Source organism: Colius striatus, chromosome 16, assembly GCF_028858725.1.
Source record: "Colius striatus isolate bColStr4 chromosome 16, bColStr4.1.hap1, whole genome shotgun sequence".
Classification (NCBI taxonomy): domain Eukaryota; kingdom Metazoa; phylum Chordata; class Aves; order Coliiformes; family Coliidae; genus Colius; species Colius striatus.
The window spans coordinates 17,320,436-17,345,823 of NC_084774.1; the positions used below are offsets into that span (position 1 = coordinate 17,320,436).

At 49.7% G+C, this 25,388-nt stretch overlaps 2 protein-coding genes across 5 annotated transcripts; one reads left to right on the forward strand and one right to left on the reverse strand.

The window, feature by feature from the left end:
- Positions 1 to 5,916: 5,916 nt before the first annotated feature.
- Positions 5,917 to 17,509, reverse strand: SLC2A10 (solute carrier family 2 member 10). 4 transcript variants are annotated; one of them, XM_062009110.1, is made up of 6 exons: positions 17,468 to 17,509; positions 14,007 to 15,383; positions 12,854 to 12,976; positions 12,120 to 12,255; positions 6,530 to 6,582; positions 5,917 to 6,013 (listed from the first exon to the last, which is right to left on the reverse strand). In XM_062009110.1, exons 1-5 carry the CDS (start codon positions 17,469 to 17,471, stop codon positions 6,561 to 6,563), a joined length of 1,662 nt encoding a protein of 553 aa, XP_061865094.1. In that variant the 5' UTR covers positions 17,472 to 17,509; the 3' UTR covers positions 5,917 to 6,013; positions 6,530 to 6,560. The 4 variants fall into 4 exon arrangements, with proteins under 4 accessions (XP_061865094.1, XP_061865095.1, XP_061865093.1 ...); XM_062009111.1 differs by having other exon boundaries at positions 5,922 to 5,999; XM_062009109.1 differs by lacking the exons at positions 5,917 to 6,013; positions 6,530 to 6,582 and adding an exon at positions 10,635 to 11,015.
- TP53RK (TP53 regulating kinase) lies at positions 17,470 to 24,888 on the forward strand. The gene is made up of 4 exons (XM_062008889.1): positions 17,470 to 17,708; positions 18,696 to 18,802; positions 23,195 to 23,803; positions 24,244 to 24,888. Exons 1-4 carry the CDS (start codon positions 17,470 to 17,472, stop codon positions 24,720 to 24,722), a joined length of 1,434 nt encoding a protein of 477 aa, XP_061864873.1. The 3' UTR covers positions 24,723 to 24,888.
- Positions 24,889 to 25,388: the final 500 nt, after the last annotated feature.

A 25,388-nucleotide genomic window follows, 5' to 3' on the forward strand; every position in this document is an offset into this window, starting at 1 on the left:
GTGCTTACCATGTTACTTCAAAACATGATATGAGATACATTATTAGAAAGGGGTTTGGTACATTATAAATCTGGCTTCCAGTGGAAAATGCCCCAGGTGATTTTGTTGCCTCCAGAGCCGGGTAAATGTCACCACAGGGTCCTGGCTTTTTCTTAGAAAACCGCCAGTATGTGTGCTGGGTCTTTCTCTTTATTTCTTCTTTAATCTTACAGCTACTGTTTGGGGGTTGAGAAGTAGATTGAAGTTGAGGCCAAAGGGAAGGTCAGGTATTTCCTGTGTGTAGCTCAAGCTGCAATTGCTCCAGAGGGTCCCTGTACAGTTTCTCCACAGCCTGTGGTGTTGGTCTGTGTGTTAAAGCAGAAGGTGAAGACTGGAACAGATTCCAGGTCTCTGATTCCTTTCAAAGAATTTGCAGCAAATCAAAGCAGAATGTTAAAAGCGGCTTGTGATTGTAGGGGATGTGAAGAGGCAGATTTTAGAGGAGTGGTAAAAGCGTGATGCCCGAGGTGGGTATTTACACGTGCCTCTCTTGACTGAGCTTTAGACTTCAGAAACGGAGGTAAGGAGGAGGAAGCTGATGTTACCTAACTGTTGGCATCCATCTAGGCTGCCTGATACAGGGTCCATGCTCCCTCTGTTGTCACACAGGAGAGAGCAGCTCCTTCCACGGACTCTGCAGTGCTGCGGGGAGCCAGCTTGCTCTGTAGGGGACTGACAGCCAGGACCTGTGTCAGGTCCCAGGGGGTTGCCAGGGATTTATATCCACAAAATTCCTCTCTGTTTTAGCAGGAGGTTTGACGAGTTTGAGCCAAGCAGAGACTTTTCCATCCTGAAGCAGAGGAGCTGTGGCAGTTGCAGCCAGCCATATTTCCAGATGGGTAAAATCCCAGAGAAACGATGATGGATTTGACGCATCTCAAATGATGACAGCGGAGGTGCTGACTCCCCCTTTAATTCCTTCCTTTAACAGACAAGGTCCCTGAACCTGGCCCACTTCACCGACATGTGCAGCGCTTGTTTCTCTTTCACTGATGTCTGGTTGGCTTTGCCTTCCTCCCCCGACTCATAACTCCCAGCTCCTTTCCTGCGGGAAAGATTAGGAAGGATAGGAAGTCGTCTGTGCAAGAAACGTCCCTGGCCAAAGTAAATACAAGTCACAAGATTAGGCTTCATCAGAACTTTAAGCCTGGCCCAAGCTAAATAAATGAGCTGTCATGCTTTGGTAAAAGCTCCAGTATGAGTGAGCTGGCATGGCTGCAGAAACGGTAAAGCAGCTAATAGCTTTTGCAATATGGAAGCTTTACGTTTTGTTTTTTAATGCTGCATTCCTGACAGTCAAGACTCACGCTGAACTTCAAATGCCATTAATTTGGTGTGTTGGCCTCGCTTGCTGCTATGCAAACACACTTCCCAAAGCACAGTGAGAGCAGCAAAACAACACCGTGAGGCTGGGCCGCCCCAGAGAGCTCTTACAGCGCGGAGGAGAAACACGGCATGGTAAGAAACACCCTGTTGCAGCTCGAACCCTGAGTTTCTTGGCTGTTGGCACTCTGAGACTGAATCTTTCAATGAATCACAGATCTGCTCTGAAAAACCTCCAGCTGTTTAAATATCTAACTTTCTGATCTCCAAATATCTACGTAAAAACTACCAACAGAGCCATGGTGATGGACACCACAGTCCAGGCACGTAGCCACTGTGTAGTGCTCCATAAAAATGGTTAATTGAAGAAGTAAATGGGGGCAAGCTCTCCAGTTTTCCTGTAAGAAGAGGATAATTCTAATAAGAGAGGACTGGGAGTATTTTCTCTTGCAATGAGCAGAGTCCACGGATGTGATGGGACTCAGGTGTTGTCCTCAGGCTCTGGCACTGCCCTGCTATGCATCTCTGGAGATGTTAATCTTCCCCAAAGCTTTGGTTTCCACACCTGCACAACCTGCACGGTGGGTATGGCAGCCATGGGACAGTCACTATGCTGGGAGAAATATTGATGTTGTAAACCACAGAGAGTTGCAGAGATCTGCAGTGCTCTGATATGTTCAATAATTACTGCTCATAACCATTACAAGTTAAAAAAAACCACAACAAACCCCAACCAACAAGCATTTAAAGTCTTTATGGAGCAAAAGCCAGGCTTTTAATATTGTTTTAATGTACTTGACAAAGGTTTAGTTTAGAGCTAAGGCCAGCCCCTTGTAAATGTGCAAGGGCTGAGACAATTTAAAAACCAAAATACTTCTCCCTGTAGAGGCCTTGCAGCTTATCAAGTAACTGCAGCCTGTATTTTGGCCATTTTTAACTGGGCATTAAAAGTCTTTTTGACACTTGCTTTATTCCCCTACAATAGACCCCAACAGCCCCTCTGAGGCCTTCTACAGCCCGATGTGTAAAATGTAATGGGGGTTGGTTTAAAGAGTGGAATTTGACCTGAGAGACAAGTGAGTATTTGGGGACTACTTAGTCCTCAGTAGCACTTGGGGGCTCTTTAGTTTGTGGGGCACTTTATCACTCGTTAGTGCTTGGGGAGGCTGCATTGTACTGGTTAGCATGCTGGCTGGTCCATTTCTCTGATTAAGCATTGCTGTGCTGTGGCAGAACATCTAGACCCTTCCTCCTCCTCTTCTTCCTCTTGCTCTTGGAAGGAACAGTCAAGCTCGGGGCTGCTTGAAGAGATGAAGATATCTTTGAGAGTGTTTGTCAGCAGAAAAGGACTGGGGAGTCCCATTGAGCACAAACATGGGTGTGGGGAAGCCTCTGGTGTTCATACAGCCATCAACACATGGACAAGAGACCAAAGCACTCCCACAGAGCAGCTGCTCCTGTGGGTGAGACCCCTCAGTAGTTCCAGTTCAAGGCTACTCATCAGTGCAGGCAGGAGAGGTCATTGTTTCTACCTTGTCCTGCTTCTCTTCATCCTTGCAGGGAAACCAGGAGCAGAGAGCACGGTCACTGCCCAAGCCAAGGCCCTCTGCTCCCTACGTCCCTGAGAGAGCCCAGCCCTACACAGCCACTGCCAAAAGCAGAGGGGGATGCTGTGCTGCTGGCAGGCTTTTATTTTCTACTTCTGTGAAACAAGCCTGGGTGAAACTGCCAAATCTTGCCCTGTCCTGTTCTACTGCTTTCTTGCTTTTGGCCAGTAGTGGAGATGTGGCCATCCCTCTTGTATGGTCATGGATGCCCTCCCAGGCAGGGCTGCATGGTGAAGAGAACGAGATGGGTTCAGGGATGGTGGTAGTCTTTCTCACTTTTACTTTTCCCTTAGCTTAAATTATTCCCAGACGTGTGAACTCGGCAAACAAGGATCAAGTTTTCTCCACAGGGCAAGGTTTACTCCAGGCCTGGACTAGCGCCTGAGCTTCCCAGCGGTCAGGAACAAGCTTGCAGGGAGCAGATGAGCGATTCCTTTTGTATTTTCCATCCATCAGGAAAAGCTGCATCTGAAAAAATACTAGCTGAACTGGAAAATAAAATTAGACAAGTCTGAACAAATATGGAAACCATCCCTGACCTGATATTGGAAAAGAGTCTCAAATGCTAGAAAGGAGAGAAGTGGGGAGAAGGAAAGGATAAGTTTTGGCCTCTGTCAGGAGTATGGAAGGAATTATTTCATTCTTTTTCCTCATCTATTTGTTCTCTATACGGCACTCTGTGTGGTTAACCCTCTGTCTTTGTCATGCATATATGTGGCAGAGACAAGTTTTTTCAGAGGTCCCAACCAAACCATCTGTTTTGCATCTGTGGTTTTGCATATGTAAATATTATTATTAATAGTAGCAAAAGCAGTCATAATGGCAGCAGGAATAGAACCACTATTAATAGTCACAGTACTGACATTTTTATTTGTATTGCTGCAGGAGGTCACACCATGCACCAGGACTCAGCTGTGAGTCTGAGGGAGAACAAAAGGATGGTTGTTACACGCAGGAGCAGTCGGTGAGCACAGGCACCGTCATGGCTGTGGTGCCAGGATTGGCATGATGGGGCTGTGGTGCTCAAGTGTGATGATCTTTCCCCAGACCCTTGCAGAGGACCTTTCCAAGGGGAAATGGCTCCTGCCAACTGCCAGCTCCTTGCAGTGCCTTCTGTCGTGGCAAGGAGAAAGCAATTGTCAGTGGGGAGAGCTCAGCTCAGTGCCTCAAAAGTACCTGGAGACAACTGGAAGTGTTCCTCAGTAAAGGTAATTATGTGATTCCTGCTTATCCAGGCACTGAATTTGTACTGGCAGGTCCAGGGATAGAGTGATGGTTTTTACATTGCCCTGTACTGCACCTGAAGAAGTCTCACTCCCAGCCCAGCCCAAGGTATCTTGTCTCCATATAGACCACAGGCTTTTCTGGGTGGGTGACCTGAGTAAATCATTCTGCAAATCATCAGCATGTTGACTTACTCCTATGATTGAAAATGACAACAATTCTCCTACTAATTCAATAAGCAGAGGTCAGACCTCAGGGCTGGGAGAGTTGAGGCCAGAGGCAGAAGCCATGCCAAGAAAGGCATTTAGAGCAGGAGGAAGGGCACAGGACGGAGACACCAAACGTGGGGAGGCTGGAGGTGCTCATACTGAAAGAAGCACTTTGGAGAGGACAGGAGAGATGTAGTGAAAGGAAGAAGCCCCTGCTGCGTTCTAGGCTTGGGTCTGATCCACGCAGTGCCTGGAGACACACGAGCTAACAAAACACATCTCAACACACCCTTCTCCCTCCAGATTCTTCCTGGGTCGAGACAGTATCTTTGTTCTTATATGAGGAATGTTTTTTGTTCAGCTCTGGTTGTTTTGCTGGATCTGTAGTGCATTAAACAGTCTATCTTCTGGTTTGTATTTTTTCCAGTTATCATATTTCACGTGCTCTGACTCCATCCAGCCACCTATCCCCCCAAGCAGAGACCAAGCGGCACGCAGTCCTTGAGCTTGCTGCCTTGACACACACAACAGCAACGTGGACCCCCATCCTCACATTTCCCTGCTGAGTTGTGGGAGCATTTGCAGCAGGGACTGACACTCCCCTCTCTTTTCAGCCTGTCACCCAGATCCCATTGCCAGGGCTGGAGCCCGAGGACTCGGTGATGGTACATGCTGCCCCTCAAACTTCATGTCATCTGTGACAAGCTAATTTTTGAAGTCAGTCTGAGTCAGTAACAACAAGCCAAGGTTTGTATTTATTTCTTATATCATACAGATTCTGATTATGACACATTACAGGAGAACACATAAGAGTGGGGGATGGCTTGTCAGTGCTTTTTAAAAGCCCACCCTGACAGTACACTGTTAATTCACTTAAAACCTCCTACAATTCAGTGCTAAGTGCCTCTGACCCTGCCACCTCTCAACCCTGTGTGAGTCTGCAGACCCCAGGACAGACAAAATGCTTCTCTCTCTCAGAAATCTTTGCAGACAGTCATTTAAAACACAAGAAAAAACACTTTATCAGATAAAGGGATAAACATGTAGTTCACTTCCCTCACTGGCTGCGGTGTAGTACTGACACCACGGTACAGACCCTGGTGCAGTGGCTTTTGCAGATATTTCCTTTGCAGCAGGAAGGAGATGAGAACCTAGGGGAGCAGCAGGGGAGGTGAAGGACTGCCACAGGGTGCAGGAACTGTGCAGAGACTCCTCCTGCAATGGCAGAACCCAACAGGCATCCTGCAGGGAAGGGGCAGCAGAAGACCCAGGCAGGTCTGCAGAGGTCCCCAAATTGGGCACCTAGTCCCCTCTGAGGAGCTCTCTGTGAGCTGGCTGGGTAATCAGGGTTGGCCTCTCACTGTCCTCCCTATCCTCTGACCAAAAGAGGAGCTGGATAACAGAGATATCAAGATCATCTCTACGTACTTGAGTTGTGCATTGCCCCACTTGCTATATCCTGGTCTTCCCGTCAATCTTTCATGGGCAGAAACACAGCTTTGATGAAATTCAATCTTTGAGCCTCTCCAGGGTTAGCTTCTGGTTGTGTCCTGGATGCCTTCAGATCTGGTAGCCACTCTCCTTTTGCTGGCAAGGCCTGAGAGCAGGTTTCTGTTTGAGCAGATTGATTTAGGTTGTCCCCAGGACAAAGCCCTGTCTCACAATTTCAGGCAACCTACCAAAAGCAATGATCTTCACACCCACCACATGACTCCTGCTGCCTGTGCCTGAGGAAGGGGGCACAGCTCTGTTCAACCCCGTGCAATAACCCCTGTCTTGGCTGTGCTCCCCTTACCCACAGATACCTCCCCCAGGACAGCACAGTGGCTTTGCAGTGGCCTTGTCCCCAGCTCAAACCCTCCTGGAGACTCTCCCCTTCCATTTTCCGAGAGATGCTCAGCTAACCCTTCTGCTGCCCACTCAAAGGAGCAAGTGCTGTCTGTGTGTGGGCTGAGGCTGGCGGGGCTCTCCCAGCAGTGATTATCCAGCAGCAAGCTGGGAGGGGGGCTGCGGGGAGGCAGTGGAGAAGCCACGGCCTAATCCGTCCCCAAGCTGGATGGGTGCCTGGATCATTTCAGCACAGCTCGGCGTGTTCAGACAATGTGCACACTCTGCAGCACAACTCACCTCCTTGGAAAGCTCATGGCACAGGCATCTGTCACCCAAACCTGTCTGCACGACTGAGGGAAAAAAGAAAGGCATGACAGCACAATTAGTGAGAGCAAATGAAAGGCTATTTGAAGAGAAGGAGGGAGGAAAGGGGAGAGTTGCATAAATCCCTGGTGGGGTTTTGGGCTTGACATCAAAACCCCGTAACAGTGTATTACTTCAGCCCCCAATGTGGACAGATGTTGAGCTGTGGCTCAAAGGAAGTCAGAAATCTTTCCTTAGGAAAAAAAAATTGGCTAGGAAACTAAAGAAAATATTGTGAAAGAAAAGGAAATAAAAGCCCACTAAAGAAGATTTATCACTGCCTCAAGCATTTCTGTATCCTCTAGTCTTATGAGGTCTCAGCCTCAGGAGAGAGGAAAAGAGAAACAGCCTGTTGCTACATTAATAGGTCACAAATCTAGAGCAGGGACGTACTTGTCCAGTTAGATGGCTATGGAGGGAGCTACCTCACCCGGCTGAGGACTCTTCCAATCCACACTAACCCCAGGCAGCCTTGAGGTCTCCAGCACCAGCCTGCAGCTTTCCCTGGCACATCCATCCCAGCTTCCTTCTTCACACCTTGGCAAGGTTCTTCTGGTGCCCATGGTCATCAGCAAAAGCTTTTACTTCCCAAAAGAGCTTAGCATTAGCAGTTTGTACTACCAAGTTGCCAGGCCTCTGCTACAGTTGCCATTTGTAAAGTCCTATGGATCTAATTCCCTGAACTTAGAGGCTACAAAGAATAAACTGGGTGTGAGGATCTCCCAAATCCCTGCAGCAGCAAAGATGGATACACAGAGGTACCCGAGTTGCCTTGTTGTGCCTTGTCCTCCCTGATACCCTACTGCACTGACTCCACAGCCAGCTTCTTACTTCTGAAAAACTTAAAGACACTTTTAAAAAAGACCTTGGCAAGGAGACCTTGTGCTCTTTTTTTTTGCTCTTTTCATTTTCTGTCTACACTTTACTTGCCATATTTGATGTGTTTTCCTTTTCTCCTCATGTGGGAAACCTTTCCACTTTTAAAACACTGACCTTCTCCCTGTGATACCTCCTTAACCTTAGCAGTGAGTCAGGCAGGGTGTTTTTTAGGACCTCTTAGTTCTTTCTGAGTTGCAGCACATGTTTTACTTGGGCTTTAATAAAGCCTTTTTAATCGCCTCCAGACTTCTTGCAGGCTCCTTGTTCCTTTTGGTTTTGTTGTTATTGACTAATCACCTTATTTTTTTTTTCATAGCTCTCTTTCTTGAAATTGCAGAGCCACACGCTGGATTTATTTGGTGTGCTCTCTCCCACTACAGCATTAAAGTGGTTGTTTTGTGGTCACTAACAGAGAGCAGCTCTCCCACAAACACCTTGTGAAGCAGGTCTTGTGCACCGCTCCCCACCGACCCCAGAGCAGCAGCCCTGCTCACCACTTCCAGCACTCCTCCTTCCAGAAGGCTCATTATTGTGTCTCATTTTTTCCCCCTGATGGATCCCTGAGCTGACTAGCTTTAAACTCTCTGATTTTTGTCTTCATTCTGATCAGGGGTCAGTAACACAGTCCTGACTCTACATTTTTCCTGTTGGAATCTGGGATTTCCCATCTCGAGAAATCTGTAGTGATACTGGAGCTGGCATCCAGGGCAATGGGAAAGCCTGGCATTATGGTTTGGGGTGGGGTTTTTTAGGCTCCTAGTATAGGGACAGAAGCAACTCTAAGTTTTGCCCTTGCTTTGTTGGTTAATATTATTCCTGTGGGTCTGACAGCACTACACACAGTTAAACTCACCTTCTTTATTGCAGCTGTGCCATTTTCCTGCTGCTCTTTCTCTGGATACTAGCCACATCCTTCTCACAAGGGGTGCAAGTCCGAATTTCTACCCCCAGCTTCTTTCCTTCAGCTTCTCATTTAACTAATTCTTTATGGTCTGTCCATTCTGCAGTTTCACCAGCCCAGCTCTGCTGTGATGGAGATGCAGGACCCTCTGACCTGCTGGCAGGTTCAGAGTTGTCTCCTCAGGAACAAACTCTTCCCTGGTGCAAAGACCTCCTCTCCAGGGCTTCAAGAGCACAGGTGAGACTCTGCCCTGCAGCATTCCCCAGGCTCTCCCAGCACCTCCTCTCACCTTGCCTGGCTCTCTGTGCAAGCACAGACACTCAAACACAGTGTGTCCTGTGTGATCAGAGGGGCAGCCCCTCACAGGTTCCTCCCGCCTCATGGGCTGAAGCTGTTGCATTTGGAAAGTTGCAGCATGTTTTTATGGAGAACGTAGGAAAGATGGGTTTTTACTCTAGGCTTAGAAATGCCTGTAACACACTAACTTCAAGCTTTCTGTTCCATCACTCGCAGAGCCTGGCAATGGCAGTGGCTCTGCTCGCTGTGCCCGGGGATGACTTGTGTCCCCAAGTCCTGGCTGGTGCCCCAGAAGCCGGCCTCCCAACCTGCACCCACTCCCTCCCCTTGCTCCCCAGCGGTCCCCATTCCCTCACTCCCAGGGCAGCCCCAGCTGCCTGCCCACTCCCGTGAAGCGGTGCCCCTCGATTCGCGTTTCCAGGCTCCATCAAAGCCGGGGGCAGGGCCCGGGGAGGGCTGTGGGCAGCGGTCGGCGGGGCTCTGCGTGCGCGGGCTGCGCGGGCGGGCGCCGGTGCGCGGTACCACGGCGCCGCCTGGCGGCCGGCCCGGCGCGGTGCAGCCGCGGGAGGCGGCGGCGCTGCGGCAGCGCGGGCACGGCCCGGCCGCGCTCTGGGGCAGCGGGATGGGCACCCCCGCGCTCATGGGCACCCCCGCTCTGCTGGGCACCCCCGCGCTGCCGGGCACCCCCTGAGCTGATGGGCATCCCCCGCGCTGCTGGGCACCCCCCGCGCTGCTGGGCACCCCCCGCGCTGCTGGACAGGGGGCACACGGCTACAGCCCCGAAAGAAGAGCTGCTCTTGAGCTTTAATGAGTGAGTACGTGAGCCTCTTGACAACGGCCACGGTCCGCAGCCGTAATCTGGAGGCTGCCTTGAGCTCCTAGGATGACCCCGACACTTTTTTCACCAGTAAATCAGAGTCACTCCTGCTACACCTCAGTATTCGTGGGCTTTTTTGCAGGAAAAGAGCATCTGTTTCCTGTCCTTGTGTGCCTTGAGGTGACAGCATCTGCAGTGCACTAGGGACTTCAGGAACACCAAATTCCAGCTGCAGCAGAGGTGCAGCAAGGAGACCAACGCAGAGGTGGGTGAAGAAGGTTGTGCATGACCCCCCATTGCTCGGCGTGATGTGAAATGCACATCCCAAAAGTGATTCAGGCAGACATCTGACAGCCACAGGCTAAATTATAGACAAGGAAAGATATTTTCCCAGCTTCTGTGGCTTCTCTTTGAGACAGGAGCTTGAGTGACATGGCCACATACTGAGTGTTTGTCAGCATAGTGCCAACCAGGTGACTCAGTGTAACAGTCACTGGTCTCCAAGGAGCTGCACTTTCAGGTGAAAACCTAAGCTTTGGGACTTGTTTCCTCTGAGGGGTTCAAAAGAAGCAAGGCTGGCTGTTCAGTAGAATACCAGATCCTTCTCTCTCACAGCTCCTCCTCTCTCACAAGGTTTTCCGAGTGACTGTGGTGTTAGTAGGGTAGTTTGTATATGTGTTAGCAGGAGAGGTGAATTAATCAATGTACAGCTGTAAGTGGTGGAAAACTTGTTGGAGGTACCAGAATATTGCATGCATTTTTGACCATGCAAACCCTGGCCACTAACGCAAACCAGGCTCTGAGTACAGAAGAAAGCAGGCAAACACACACTGGAGATGTACAGCCATGCAGGCATGGGCCCTGGGCAACCTGGTGGGTGAGTTGCTGGACCTTCACCCTTTGGGAAACAGTGGGTGAGCCAGTGCTCATTCTACCCTCCACTGAAACAGACAGTTATCTGTGTTAACTCCCACCTCAGACTCCAGGCTCCTACATAGAAGTTATAGAGGATAACAATATTAATGTATGCTCCTAGGTGTTTGGCACAAGCCTGCACTACTGTGCCCTCTGTAAAGCAAGAAGTATTGCAAAGAACTGGAATTAGCACCCCCTGCTCACAAATTGACTGCACAGATGGAGAGCACTGTCAGCAAAAGTTGTGCTTTAATTCCTTTATACAAAACCATTAATCTCTTAAACGATAGGAGACACAAACCATGAAAAATAAGAGGTGTCAAAGGAAGGACATGTTCACTGCCTGGGACCAATGACTCTCCAAGGACCCAAAGGACAGCTATTGGCATGTCCTGTGATCGAAGGCACTGCAGGTGAGCTGTCTCTGAGTGGATGTCACCAGTCAAAGGCCATGGAAAAGACCTGTCCTGATGGCACAGTCTGCTCCTCTCCTCATGCTATGGGTATGTCATTGGGTCCACGTGCTGCTGGTGTTCTGCACTCTGTGGTACTGGCCATGTGTACAGCTTCCTCTTCTTCCACTCTGCTTAAACATGTTTCCTTCCCACACCCTGCTGGGCAATGGTGAAGGTCAGCTGTAGCAGCTGCTGCTCACAGGGAGCCAGGAGTCAGGCAGGGCTTTACAGCAGTCACACCTGTGAGCCATCCTCCTGGCTGCTGTGTTCTCCCTCCCCTCAGCACTGTGGCCATGTGGCTGCATAACCTCCCTCTGCTCCACAAACATGCACCCTGTCACCTCTTTCATAACCAGAATTGCACAACACCTCTTATCTTTCCTATCCCATTACAGGTTCTGTAGGGAAATGTGGAATAGTACTAGAAATAATTTAGAAATGAAACTTATACCAAAGGTAAAGCATTGTTCACACATAAAACATGGTATGCAAGGAATCCATGGTTCCCCAGGCAACCAGCACAGAGGCTGGGACAGAGCAGAGGCTCCATAGCCAAGCCCTGTGAGATGTTACACAAAGGGAATTCATGGTACTGTGGAACTGATAAGCTGTATGCTTGATACCCTGGGCCAACAGTCTATCATATTTGATAAAATGTTCTTTGAGTGAACTTTTCTCACTATAATCTTGTTATAACACCAAAACACACCCCCATCCCAACAGCTACCCACCTTCAAGGTGCGACCATCCCTCACTGAGCAGGCACCCTGAATTTTTCTTAACCTATACCTTTAAAAGTAAAGCAAGAAAATTTTACACTAGTCATATTGGAGGCAGGTATGACTAGGTTTATTGTCTGCCAGATTATCATTTAAAGCAACAGGAAATTACCAGGTGGGGGCCCATGGCCTATGTTACACCACGAGACATCTCTGCCTCAGAGAAGGATCATTACAGGGACCATCATCCCCTCCTGCCTCCTCTCAGTCCTGACCTGTCTCTCTTGTGATCTCCTCTCTTCCTGAGTGTTACTAGTGCCCTCTAGCAGCAGGGCCACAAGGCTCATGGCAGTGACCCACTGATGGGCCACACTGCATCTCTCACACCCTCACCTACAGCCCCGCCGCAAACTTGAGATTTTCTCAGCAGCTCTGACCAGACTTTGCAACAGCCCTGAGCTGCCCATTGCCACAGACCTCAGGGACTGCTGGTGGGAAGCACCCAAGGCCAGCACTCAGGCTGGACCAACAGCACACGTACCGTTTCCTGGAGAACTGCTGGTCTATCTCCTCTAAGGACTGTCCTTTCGTTTCTGGGACAAAAAGGTAAACGAATATAACAGCCACCATTCCCATCAGTCCATAGAGAAGGAACATCCAAGAGAAACCAATGGCATCTGCAGAGAGATTCAAGTGCATGAAGGGTCCACTGGAGGTAGGTGAGGTACAATGCAAAGGAAGCTGGTTGCTTACTGTGGGGTGGTCATGCCTGCCAGCAGCATCTGTTTTGAAAAACCCACAAAAGGGCAGGGAAGCTCCTTATCTGCAAGTCGTGGGCCAGGAATCCACAAGGGAGATGCCAGGCTCAGGTTCATGCTAGGCTTTGCCAGCAGCACCACAGAGGGAAAGAGAAGGCAGCCAAACTCCAGGACTCAGCAGTGGCCAATGGGTGCCTCAATTGAGAGCTCTGCCAGAAAGAAATGCTGTAAAAGCTACCAGGGTGGCAGCTGCAAACACCATGGTCTCCTGATACTGATTTCCTGCTTTTCTGATTTCCCAGTGGCCAATGGATGATTTTTATGAAATGGGTGGCAGAGAGGCTTCAGATCAGCATTGCTGGTGCCTGAGTTTTCAGCTCTCAGAGGCATCAGGGTCACACCTATTCCAGAATTGGGTCCTCAAGGTTCAAAATGCCACTTAAGTTCCAGATGGCTCCAAGTGACCACCTTCCCTAACCAGCTGTGGGAGATGGAAGGACGGGGGAAGGCTACTTACCAATAAGATCCAGGAAGGAGAGGCTGATCAGTAAATTAGCAGCCCAGTTAAAGCTGTTACAAAAGGCAAAGGCTCTTCCTCTTATCCCAGCAGGGTAGATCTCACTGAGGACCAGCCAGGTCACTACATGGATTAGAGAGATCAGAAAGACAGTGTAGGAGCTAAATGATTTATCTGGGAAATGGGCAAAGGAGACTTCAGCAGGAGTTTTAAACTCTGGCTTCACTCAGCACCTGCTGCTGGTGGTGTCAAACATTTATCATCAACCTCAGAGTCAGGTCACAACAGAATACTTCAAAACTCCCTCATTCAGCACTCCATGGAGGAACAAAACACCAATGAACAGGTCCAGGGAGCAAAGAATCAAGCAGAGAGGCTGGCCATTCTGTTCAGGGGAGATGGAAAGGATCTGGCACACCTTTACAAAGAGCAAAGGGCATGCTCTTTGTAAAGAAATGAGAAAGGGGATTAGGATTAGGGAGGTGATGATGCATTTGGGCTAAAATCAGAGCTAAAGCAATATGCATCTTACTCTCTCCCATCCCAGAGCTATCTTGCTTGAAATAATTTGCAGGGTTACTGCCAAACCCATGAGGCTGGATCACATTTTCTTCCTTGAGTTAGATGCTCTTCTCTCCCATCAAGGCATTTAAAGCAATAAATGCCAGAAAACAGTAGAGCTCACGTGGAAGCAAGAACTAATCTCTGTTCTCATCTGATTAACAAATGATCATTTCAGAAAAAGCCCAGCTGATACTGAGAAACTTTCAAAGAGTTTCCATTTCCAGTTCTGCACTGACTTTACCACACAGCACTCCCTCGGTCTCTACGTCCTCAGCCATTTATCTTCCTCCTCACCACGGTGCTAGAAAGATTAGGTAGTGCTTGTGGGATGTTCTGATTGTTCAATGAGCCTCACAGATTAGTGATAGTATGGAAGAGAAAGTCATTCTAGTACCCTACCAGCCCTATAGCTGACAGAGCTGCCATGCCAGAAAATTATTCATTGAGCAGAAGGGGATGTAGTTCCAGTTACCAGACACTGAGCTGCTTGGTAAAGCAGATACGTAATGAACATTTCAAGCAGACTGTAGAAAGCGGCCCTAGGTTTATTCTCTGGGTTAGCTCAGGGATATATAAACACCATACTTACTTGGTCCAAATCCAATTGAGAAGGCGCTCACAAAAGCCATCATGCTCAGCAGTGTAATCCGATTTAAAACCGTATGTTCTGCCCAAGGAGCATCACTGAGAGGAGGGCCCGTGCTTTCCATTGTCTCTTTTTTGGACAGACCTACCAAGTCCTTTTTCTGTGTGACAGAGGAATCAGGAACAAGCTCTCTGCTTGGAGTAGTGGCAAAAATGTCTGTAAGACCCCTTGTGGCAGCAAAACCAGGGCCTGCCTGACTTTTGATAGCACCTACTTGTGGTGGGATGGGTGACACAGCAGGCTGGGAGGATGTGGGTGTCAGGGGGTGCTGGGTGAAGCTGTGAGATGCATTGAGGTCTGTAGTTGCTTTGCAGTCCCTGGCCATGGCTGGTGGAGCAATGCAGCTGGTGAGGCCAATGGTGGTGACAGAGATGGCCATCACCACACAGCCAGCCAGAAGTAGCACTCTCCTGCCAGCCTTGTCTGCTAAGGCCATGGCGACTAGAGTGGCCACCACCTTAATGGCCCCCAGCCCAACAGAGGCCAGGATGGCTGAGGAGTTGCTCTGGAACCCCACCGAGTGGAAGATTTTGGAAGCATAGCCCAGCACATTGGGCTGCCCAGTGAACTGCTGGAAGAGCACCAGTCCCAGGCCCACCAGAGTTCGCCTTCTCATGTTGTCTCTGGTCCTGAAAAGGTCAAGAAATGAGTAATGTTTCTCTTTACAGGGTTCCTGACTGGCTGCTGCTCTGTCCTCAGTGTCCTGCAATTGAATGAGACCCTTCTGGGAGTCTGAGTCCCACGAGCTTAATTTAACAGGGTTGACCGGGAGAAAGAGGATGCTGAGGAACTGCATGGCTGTGGGTGCAATGGCCAGTCCAAACATGTACCTCCACCCCTCATCCAGGTCTGCAAAGATGTAATTGAGTGCATAGGACAGCAAAATGCCTACGGTGATGCCTGCTTCATACAGAGACACCAGCAGCCCTCGCTGATGAGCAGCCACCATTTCTGAGACATAGATGCAACAGGCCATGGATGAGACAGAGATGGCAAAGCCCACAGTCATTCGCCCAATGACCAGCCCAATAAACGACCGTGTCAGTGTGAGAAGAAGGCTGCCAACCAACAGAACCACGTTGCTGACCAGGATCGCTCTCCTCCGTCCATGGCGGTCAATGAGGATCCCCCCAACCAGAGAGGCGAGGAGAGCTCCAATGAGGAGGGCACTCACAAGAACTTCTTGCTTGAAGCAGCTGAGGTGAAAGTCTATTTGCAACTGCAGCAGTGCACCAGAGATAATCCCCAGCTCGTATCCAAATATCAGCCCACCTAGGAGAGAGACCGTTGCGGACAAGAGGAGAACCAGCAGCGCACGACCTGGAAAAGAAGCAAGCGATGCCAGGTTCAGTTTTCTGGCACCAGAACACAAGCTATCAGCAAGCATATGCTGGAAAAAGCTCTCCCAGGACACCCAAAGTTTTGCAGGTACAAAGCCATGATGCTGAATTTCCCTACAGGTCACTAGGTCGTGTGTAGAGGGGCACTTGCAGATAGTCACACGAGGTACCAGGGCTGCACACACCTCTGCTATCTGCAGGGGCACTCATTTGGGCTACAGAACTGTGAAAACAGGACTTTGGTACTGAAGTTATGACTTGTATTTAAATGGAGGGCAGTGATTTGTAGTGCTTGGAATTGTAAAGGGTGGAATCTTCTGTGGTATCCCTTGGTTCTAACTACAAAATCTGTGAGGGCAGGAAATGCAGCTTCTGCTTCCTGGTTCTGAATTGTTCTGCATTATCATTTTCATATTTCAGTGCATATGGCACCATCAGCTCTCCCTGCAGGCTCTGCATTCTCACTCCCCACTTTGTCATTAAAAACACTGCTCACAGAAGTGTATTTCTGCTAATTAATATCACAGCCCTGATTTCTTTCTGTCTCCTTCTACAGCACACAACACCCAGGATCCCTGAGCCAGGCACAACCTTCTCAGGCTGGTCCAGGACTGCAGGACAAACTTCATGATGAGCTGTAAAGCCCACTGTTACCTGCACCAAATACGAGAAGTGATTCTTTGACCTTGCTCTTCCCATAGAGCTGAGCAGGCAAGTTTTGTAAGTACGTGAGTTTAGCTAAAATAAGAAAAAATAACAGCAAAAGCAAATCAAATCCAAAACAACCCACCTACAAAACCAAAGTGCTCGCTGCACATGCATCTCACCCTGGGGAGAGGATGAAAGGGTGACCATGTGTGAACCATTAGTCACGGTTACAGCAGGGGGGACTGCACATGGGGTGAGGGCCGGTGCTGCTGGACCTCTGGGAACAGCAGTGACACTGACACATCCCACCCCTCCCATAAGATTTTGAAGGCACAGGTAAAGTGCATCAGCTAAGAAGTTTGTGCTGGTTTTCAGCATACAATACCATCTGTATTCTCACATCAGTTTTGTTTAATTAGCAATATTCACAGTTTCAGTAGATAGTATTTGGAAAAAATGTGGACACAACCACCAGACCATGGAAAACTTTCCTCACCCTGCCAAAAGGCTTTTTTTCCCCTCACAAGCTGTGTTTAATAGGAACTGTCTCTATTTGGCCTTTAATTACGGCTAGCAATAAAGATTATTTCTCAGTGACAGCTATGTTTGTACTTGTTCTCTAACACTCTGTGCTTTATTTGTGCTACTTAGGCCATCCCAGCTACACACCAGTCCCTCCCACCATGCTGTGTGATGGCCTGTACTGCTTTTATCACTCCTGGTACACATGTTACGCAGATAATTAGACAAAATATTTGTTCAATGGGAAGAAAAGGCTTTGCACAAAGTGGGCAATGCCATTAGTTTCAAGCCACAGACTCAATCAGATACAGACAGCCCTGCTGTAAATACCACAGCTGATTCCATCCGATTTTGCTGTATTTCTTGCAAACTTAATGAGCAGTTTATGAGTTTTGATTGAAATCCAGCTTTGTCTATATTCTGGTGTAGTTGAGGAACTTGAGAACTCTTCAGCTCTTCACATGAGGACACAAAGTTTGGTGGGCGTCACACGGAGCAGCGTCAGGCGATTCCCTGCACAGGACAAACCGCTCCGGGACGGGGCCCGCTGAGCAGGATGAGACCCGCTGACCGCTGAAGGGCTGACGCCTCATTCGGCGCACCCCGCAGCCTCCAGCAGCACCGTCGCCCCTCTCCCCGCGCCCCCGGGAGGAACAGCCCGCTCGGCGCCGCCACGCTCCCGGGACGGCCCGCGGAGCCGCTGCAAGGGGTAAAGCAACGGAGAGAGGGCTGAGGGGAGGAGGGAGAGACCCGGCCCGGCCTCTGGGAGAAGTTTAAAACTTTAAAGACCCCGCAGCTTTCCCCCGGGGCGGGACGCGCCCGTCCTCCGCCACCGCCCGGCCCCGAGGGGGGCTCGCCGCCTCCCTCCCGCGCCCCGCCCCGGCCCGCACTCACCCATGGCGCGGGGGCGCGGCGCGGGTCCGGCGGCCGGAGCGGCGCCGCGCCACGTCGCTCCCGCCCTTCCTCCCGCCCGGCAGCCTGCAGTCGGCCCGCCCGCCCCTCGGGAAGCCGGGGAGGCGGGGGGTGTCCCGGGCCGGCCGCCCCCGCCCGCGCTGGAATCTGCGGCTCGGGGCACCGGCCGCCCGCGGCGCGGAGCGAACGGGCCGGGGACAGGGAGCGTGACTCGGGGTGATGCGTGAGTCTGGGGCTGGGCTGGGGCCGCTCCCTGCAGCCCGGGTTTGGCAGGGGTGCGTGGCTAATTGGTCTGGAAACGAGGACGTGGCAAGGTACTGCTTTGGTTGCTGTAATGATAGCTCTGGCCTCAGCTTATCTCACTTGAGCCGGGCATGGGAATCGCCTCTGCTCGCTCACTGCAGACCCTCTCCGATGCAGAGCCTCACTCCTCTTGGCTAGAAAGACCACAAGAGATTGAGACTTTAATATAGTTTTTAGGTAGCTCGGTTGCGAAGCCAAGGAAATCCTGGTAGGAAAGGAGTGACCAGCTTTTTTTTTTCAGCTTTTAAATGGTCACTCCTTTCCTACCAGGATTTCCTTGGCTTTGCAACCGACCTACCTAAAAACCCAGGATCTGCACTCTCACCTTTCTCTGCCGCAGGAAAGAAAGAATCAATCTCGAGCTTAACTCCTTCCCTATGCACAGTGCTCCATTAGGCAAATGAAGTGTTCAGCTTCGCTTGAAATTAACATTCCTTTTTCTGCTGAGTGGCACAGAAACCCTCCTGCTGGCCACTGCGTAAATGACACTGGGACTTGCCCTTGGATGCAAGATATTTTTCTGAGTCTGAAGGTAGGTTCATGTATACCAAAGTCCAGTTTGTAAAACAAGGCTTTTACAGAGTTTGATATGCCTAGAAGTGCTTTCAAAACTCTTGAACACAATGCAAACATTCTGCCGCAGTGCCATTCATGCAAACTGCAGTTTCTGGGCAGGTTGTGCTGTGGTGAAGTAAGAGGCATGTTCAGAAGTCTACTGTAACCTAGATGGTGTAGGGACCAACTCAGGGAAGATGTGGTATCACAGGCTTAGGGATGGCCTTGCACAGTCTTCCCAGAGCCATCCAGCAGGGACTGCTGCTGAAGGATGTGTGAATGACCATAAACCTGCATTACCAGCTGGGATAATAAACTATAATACATTCTCAATCTCTTGTGGGCTTTCCAGAGGCTTTCTGATCCAGAGGAGTGAAGCTCAGCATCAGAGAGAGTCTGCAGTCAGCAAGGAGATTCCTATTCCTGACTCAAGTGAGATAGACTGGGATCTGACTGCAGGTAATGTTTAATGTAGTCACACACATAAGAACACAAGCTCCAGCTCAGTGTTCTGTGGAGCCTGTGTTGGTAAGGCTTTTTGCTACAGCACAGGGTCGAGTTAGGGAAGGTCTGCATCAGTGACCATTGTGCCTCTGGTGCAGGCACACCCCTCTGAGGCAGGCAAAAGTAAACAGGTTGGGTAAAGAATGAGGAACAGGTGATATTGTTTTGAAAGGGCTTTTTCAGTCATTCCACATGTTAACTTAATGGGACATTTAAGATAAATACTTAAAGAATCAGCTTCTAAGTAGGAGGATTCATGGAAGCAGGGGGATTTCTGTCATGTGTTTGCTCTGCAAACCAGTGCTGCTAAGTCTTTTTTTTATCCAACTCATAGTTTTGGGATGCTGGAGATGAGCAATACTGGATCATTCATAATACCTTTTCAGCCTTATTCTGTTGGATATCTGGCCTGCAACAGGAGCAGCAGCTCATCAAAGGTTTTGGTTTTATTTCTTCTTGAAGTCATAGCGACTATTAAAAGCATTTCAAAACACCTATCTGGTCTTTAGATCAAACAAATGCTTCTCATCCATATGTTCTAATTTCAGTGGAAATACAGTGTATAAAAATACTTCTAAAACCTTGTGTCTGATACAAACTGAGAGCTGCACAAGGATCACACACACAGGGAAGAATGACTTGAATTGTGAACACTAGCCAACAGAAACCAATGGAGTTCATGGAAAGAGGTTTTCAATAGGATTTGCAATTCATGTTAAAGCAGTTTAAATAGCTCTGAAATCATGACCAGCTCTCTTCACGCTCAGAGGGAGAAACAACTGCAATTTCCTCTCTTCTCCAAACCCCTGTGTATGAGGCCAGCTCATGGTGGACAACCAGCACTACAGCTCAGTGAGCTCACCATCACAGTTTTGGGGAACACAAGGGGATGCAGCAGGATGCCTGTGATCTCTGGCCCCTGCATGGTCTCCCTAGAGCTCAAGCCTAAACATTTTGGATGTGTTGTGTTATGAACTGGGGAAGATGTCACCCATGCATGGTTCCCCATCATGCCAGGCAAAGACAGGGAAGAGCTACAGTCCTCAGCAGCTGCTAAATTGCTAAATCATCTGCAATTTGCCTGAGCAATTCCTTCCTTCTCAAATGATTTCGGTGTGAGAAGGAAGAAATTCTGTTTTTCTCCATAGTCACTCAGGATTTGCTTTTCTGCCACCCCACCATTTTCTGGAGGCTTCCTGTTCTCTAACAGGGCAATAAACATGATTAGCAGAGACAGCAGGGAGCTGAGGTCCTGGGGAGTATAGGCAGAGCTTTACAATGTATTTACAAAAGGCGTCCAAAAGGGTGACATCAGTATGTACAGAAGGGCAGCTGCTGCTGTGTGTGGCTGGGGGCTATGGTCTTCTGAAAACAGCATGAAAGCCTGTTCTGATGTGCAGCAGGAACAGCTCTTCCGTGGTGTTTTGAGGTGGGGGTCTTTTCTTTTTCCTCCTCAGGAAAAACTCACTCTTTGCAATTTCCCTTTCTTACCATGCCATTTGTAGTTAATGGCTATTCTGGGTCTGCTGAAGTCAGTAGCTTTGTCTTTAAGCTCCACATGAGAGGGGCTGAATCCACCAGAACTGGTTCACGCTTCATGACTGCTGGCACGTTTTTAGCTTTCCTCCCTCCTGTGATGCTTCCCTCTTCCTCCCAAGACTGTGTGTTTTGGCAGTGCCATTTCCCCATCTGATCCTTATCTTGCTCTTGGCTGCTGATCTTGTGGGGCACAAGGGTTTGTTCCTGTTTCATAGCTGGACAACACACATCTCCAGGGCTGAGCCACAGGAATGTGCTTCCTGAAGCAGCTCTGCGTTTGAAATGACAGCCTGCGTTTGGTAACACAACCTGGCTGGGATTACTGAAAGTGTTACTCTCTACCTCTGGGCTGGAGCAGCTAAAAGAGGCTTTAGAATAACAAAATAAAATATAAATACAAGAGGAGAAAGATGTCTATGCTGGAAAAAGGAAGACATGGTGTTCATCAATGTTCAGCACACACTCAAGCAAAGTTTCCTTAATTATGATTAAGCCATAGGAAGGGATTCAGGGGCCAAACTGACCAAGCTCAATTCAGTTATTGATGAAAATTATAAACCATGAGTAGCTGGCAGTGATACAGCTGGCTGGGACAGAGCAGCTCTCTAGGCACCTGTATGTATTGCATGTTCATTTACAGGCCAGAGAGCTTTTTTCTCCCAATGCTAGGCTGCTGGCATTTTCTTTCAGGTTATCTTAACCCCAGGGGGAGTTCACTGACAATGCTGGTCAGTGTTGACAGTCACCCCATGGCTACTGTTTCCTGCACATTTTAGTGGTGCCTCCAACGTGGCAGCCTGTGGCAACCCAGGGTGCTCCCCTATGTCCCCATGCCCCTCTGTAGGGTGGCCAGTCCTTACAGCCTGCCCTGTCTGTAGCTTGCTTTTGATGGTAGATTGGCCAAGATCCATTATTCTGAGCTGCGATGGGGGTCAGAGCTGTGGATTCACACGCAGGAGCGTTTATCCCTTTCCCCGCACCTTGCAGGATGAGGATACCACCTTAGAACCAACATGTACCTTAGCCGGGTGTAAGGAACCACCTGAGCCCTGTTGCAGCCCAAATTCAGCCCTTTTCCAGTGTGTCCAGCTCTGAGAATGGCAGCCTCCATCCTTAAATAAGCCCAGGGCTGAGGGGAGAGCTGCCCACAGCCCTGCAGCCTGCCCAGTGCTGAGGGGTCAGCAGGGCAGCGGGAAGGAGCCCGGGGGATCTGCCTTCGTTTCCATTAGCTTGATTTGCTGTGCTGCACTGTTTAATTCAATTACACTGTTTGTAAAAGGAGAGTTTATAAATGCTTGTCACCAGCAGAACAAAGTTACATAATTAAACAATTTACCAGAGAGTCTGTGGCTTCAGTACAGTTCTCTGGGGTGATTCGATGTTCCAATAAAAATACTGGGTGATAACATAAATATTGTAAATGGCTCTAGATGGTTTCCAAGGGCTATGTCAACTGTTTATTGCATTCAAAGGGAAGAGAATAAGCGAAATCACAGGGAAGGTAACATTTAAATAAATAAAATAATGGGGAAAATAAAGCAAAAATATTTTCTTTTGTGTTTTGAAAGCTCTGGAGGATGTTTTTGGCCAGGAGAAGAGGAGACCATGAGATTTACCAGAATAATTAATTGAGGGCATCTGTGTGCACTTGCTCAGAGATTATATATATATATATATATATACATATATATAGATACACACACACATATATATATATATGTCAGCAGAAGCTGTGCATGGATGCTTAGATAAAATCTGCCCACAACACAGGGGAAAAAAAAAGGTTTATTCGATTGTTTGTGGCACTTGCAAATTCCAACCACAGAGCCCAGGAATGCTCTTTCCCAGGCCAAGCTGTCAGGCTCCTGCTGCCCTGCCACAGGGAGGGCAGCTGAAAGGAGGATGCCACGGGTGGGCAGAATTGCAGGATGGATTACTCGTATCATTGAAGACTTGGGAAGGTTGTTTAAAAGTTGTTACTGAAGCAAGATAAATATTTGCCAGGCATGATCGCACCATGCAATGACAAGTAAGCTGTATGGAATGTGTTAATAAAATATAAATGTTCTGAAAAGGAAACAAATGTTGCAGATGAGAAAACAAGGACAAAATGGACTTGTGGCACCTCCAAAGGCAACAAGTGAAAAAAGATTTACAGGGGTTGGGATGAAGTCTCTTGTATATTCTGAGGAATATAAATTGGCATATGTGCACATCGCCCAGTACAGTTACTGGGTCTGGTGTGCCATAAAGACCCAAAGACTGCTCTCAAGAGAATGAGGTTTGTCCATCTTGTACTAATGTGGAGATATGGGGCTTGGCTTGTCAAGGAAAAGGGAATCACCCAACTCACTGCATGAGTGTCCTGTGCCAGCACCCAAGGCAGAAGCTTTGGTGCTGCCCAGCACAGGGACCCGAGGTCACACCTTGCTGATCCCCGGTGGTCTGTGAGCAAACCCTTCCACCTCCTCAGCCACGATCTGGGCAGCTGCAGTGGATCTGCATGGGCTCCAGTGAAGGCTTTTGGCACATGAAGTGCAAGAGCCAGCAGGGGAGTGCTGGTGGTGATGTCCCAGTGGTGGAGTCCCCGTGGGGAGGCTGCGGTGGTGCTGCCCCAGGGGTGGTGTCTCCATGGTGATGTCCCCAGTGGTACAGCCCTTGGGATGCCCTGGCAGGTGGCTCTAAGGGAATGCTGGAAGTACCTTGAGGGCACCACAAGCCGTGCTCTGCCCCTTGGGAAGATGCCTATCCAGCAGCTCCCGCAGGCCCCAGGGCAGCTGCACATCTCTTGCACGTGCTGAAACGCAGGAAAACAGCCCAGCTGGGCAAGGCTCGGGCACAAGTCCTACCTCAGTAACGCCACCACGGCAGAGGCAGGCAGCGGGCAGCACGACTCAAGGCGTTTTGGACCAAGCAGCGCTGTGAGCAGGCAGCGGCAGGAGGTGCGGCTGCAGGCCGCGCTGTGGCGGGAGCGCCCGAGCGCTGCTTCGGCACTTTCCGTCACGCTCCGCCGAAGAGTGCCGAAGAGGCGCCGCGCATGCGCGCCGCGGCGGCGGGGCCTTATGATGGCGGCGACCGAGGCGCGGGCTCTTGACGTGTTCCCTGCCGCGGGCTCTGCGCCGGCCGAGGCGGCAGCCGCGCACCCGGCGGTGGGCGAGCCCGAGCCGGAGCCCGAGCCGGGCGCCGCGGTAGCCGAGGCGGGCGCCGCGGTGGCCCAGGCGCCGCCGCCGCTGCCCGGGCTGCGGCTGTTGCAGCAGGGCGCCGAGGCGCACGTGTACCGCGGGCTGTTCCTGGGCCGGCCGGCCGTGGCCAAGCTCCGCGTCCCCAAGCGGTACCGCCACCCGGCGCTGGAGGAGCGGCTCAGCCGGCGGCGCACGGCGCAGGAGGCTCGCTCGCTGCTGCGGTGCCGGCGGGCAGGTGGGCCCGGGGCGGGGGCGGTGGGGCCGCGGCGGGCCGGGCTCCCGGTGCCGCTGCTCAGCGGCTGCCTCCGGCTCGGCGCGTCGCACAGCGCAAGTGACAGACGCGTGACGGCCTTCCCGCTGCGTCCTGAGGGATGCTGGCGGTGTGTTCTCGTACTGAGGTGACCCGCCCGGCTCTTTGAGAGCGCTTCCCTGAAAACCAGCGTGTTCTCGGCTGGAACGGCCCTGTGTGTGTTTGTCCCGCCGCGGGAGGGGCTGATCCTGTTACCCAGCTCGAGCTGCCAGCTAGTTTTAAGGCTGTGGGCTAGTGCAGTATGAGTGGGAACCCGGGGGTTGATGGGGGGCTTTCTTATGTGTGGGTTGTCTATCAGTTGTGTTTTGTTGAAATACGGTTGGATAAGCCTGTAAATTAGCATTTCACTTGTTCTTTTTAAACAGGGATTTCGGCTCCAGTGGTCTACTTTGTGGATCATGTCACCAACTCCATATACCTTGAAGATATCGTAGACTCAGTTACTGTTCAAGATCATATTTGTTCTGTACAAAACAGTGGAGATGATACTAGTAGCCTTATTCCCTTAGCAGAGAAGATGGGTGAGCTGTTAGCAAGAATGCACGATGAAGATCTTATCCATGGGGATCTTACAACTGCCAATATACTTATGCGGCCCCCGGTGGAGAAACTGGACTTGGTGCTGATAGACTTTGGCCTCAGTTTTATTTCAGGCCTTCCAGAGGATAAAGGAGTTGATTTGTATGTTCTGGAAAAAGCTTTCCTTAGCACTCATCCAGATACTGAAGCTGTGTTTAAGGCTTTGCTGGAGACCTATGCAGCTACGTCTAAAAAATCTGGTCCTGTGATCAAGAGGCTGGATCAAGTACGACTAAGGGGAAGGAAGAGATCCATGATTGGTTAGAAAAGGATGGGCTTAGGGATGGGGAAATGTTCCTACTTTGGTTCTGTAAACATGGTTATTTATATTTCCAGTTACTTCAGAGATCACTATATTGATAGCTGTGTCTTCAAATAAATGTGGATGAGTTTAAGTATAATAAAGTAACCAACGTAACTGTGAGATGGTGAGCAGACAAGAGAGAAGCAGCTGAAGGTCACTTCTTTCCAAAATGTTAAATATTTCTTCTAAAAAGTGGTTTACAGTGTCCTTCCACTCTGCCTCTTCTTCATGTGGTTAGAATCTTACCAAGTAATCTTTCTTAGCCTGTGGACCATGGATTTGTGGGGGCTAGAAGGGGCCTGGGGATACCAGAGAATCTACAGAAGGTGATTAAGAAAAGCAAATGTGTCGTTTTCCTCAGAAGACTAAAACAAAGCCATTAAAGCCATTCTAGATGGCTCAGCACATCCATTTTAGGAGGATTGAATTCCAGGAGATGGGCAATGCTGAAATACAAGCAGACAGGTCCATTCTCTTCCACTGGTAGTTTTGGCTTTTTTAACTTTCAGTTGATAGGGTTTCCTTCAGCAAATATAAAATTGTTAATCAAGAAACATTTCTGCTGAGAAACTTCCACTTTTAAGCAAGAAGTCTGGTGTAAAATTTCCATTTTTGGAGCTTTGTAAG

What these genes read in the sequence shown, in the direction of transcription:
- TP53RK (XM_062008889.1), top strand. Translation starts at nt 17,470, where the DNA reads ATGGCGCGGGGGCGCGGCGCGGGTCCGGCGGCCGGAGCGGCGCCGCGC. An exon ending in AGCGTGACTCGGGGTGATGC is followed by an intron (nt 17,709 to 18,695) that starts GTGAGTCTGGGG and finishes TGGGCTTTCCAG; the next exon opens with AGGCTTTCTGATCCAGAGGA. An exon ending in GCTGCGGTGCCGGCGGGCAG is followed by an intron (nt 23,804 to 24,243) that starts GTGGGCCCGGGG and finishes CTTTTTAAACAG; the next exon opens with GGATTTCGGCTCCAGTGGTC.
- SLC2A10 (XM_062009109.1), bottom strand. An exon ending in CTCAATTGGATTTGGACCAA is followed by an intron (nt 12,977 to 14,006) that starts GTAAGTATGGTG and finishes TAATCCATGTAG; the next exon opens with TGACCTGGCTGGTCCTCAGT. An exon ending in CTCCTTCCTGGATCTTATTG is followed by an intron (nt 12,256 to 12,853) that starts GTAAGTAGCCTT and finishes ATCTCTCTGCAG; the next exon opens with ATGCCATTGGTTTCTCTTGG.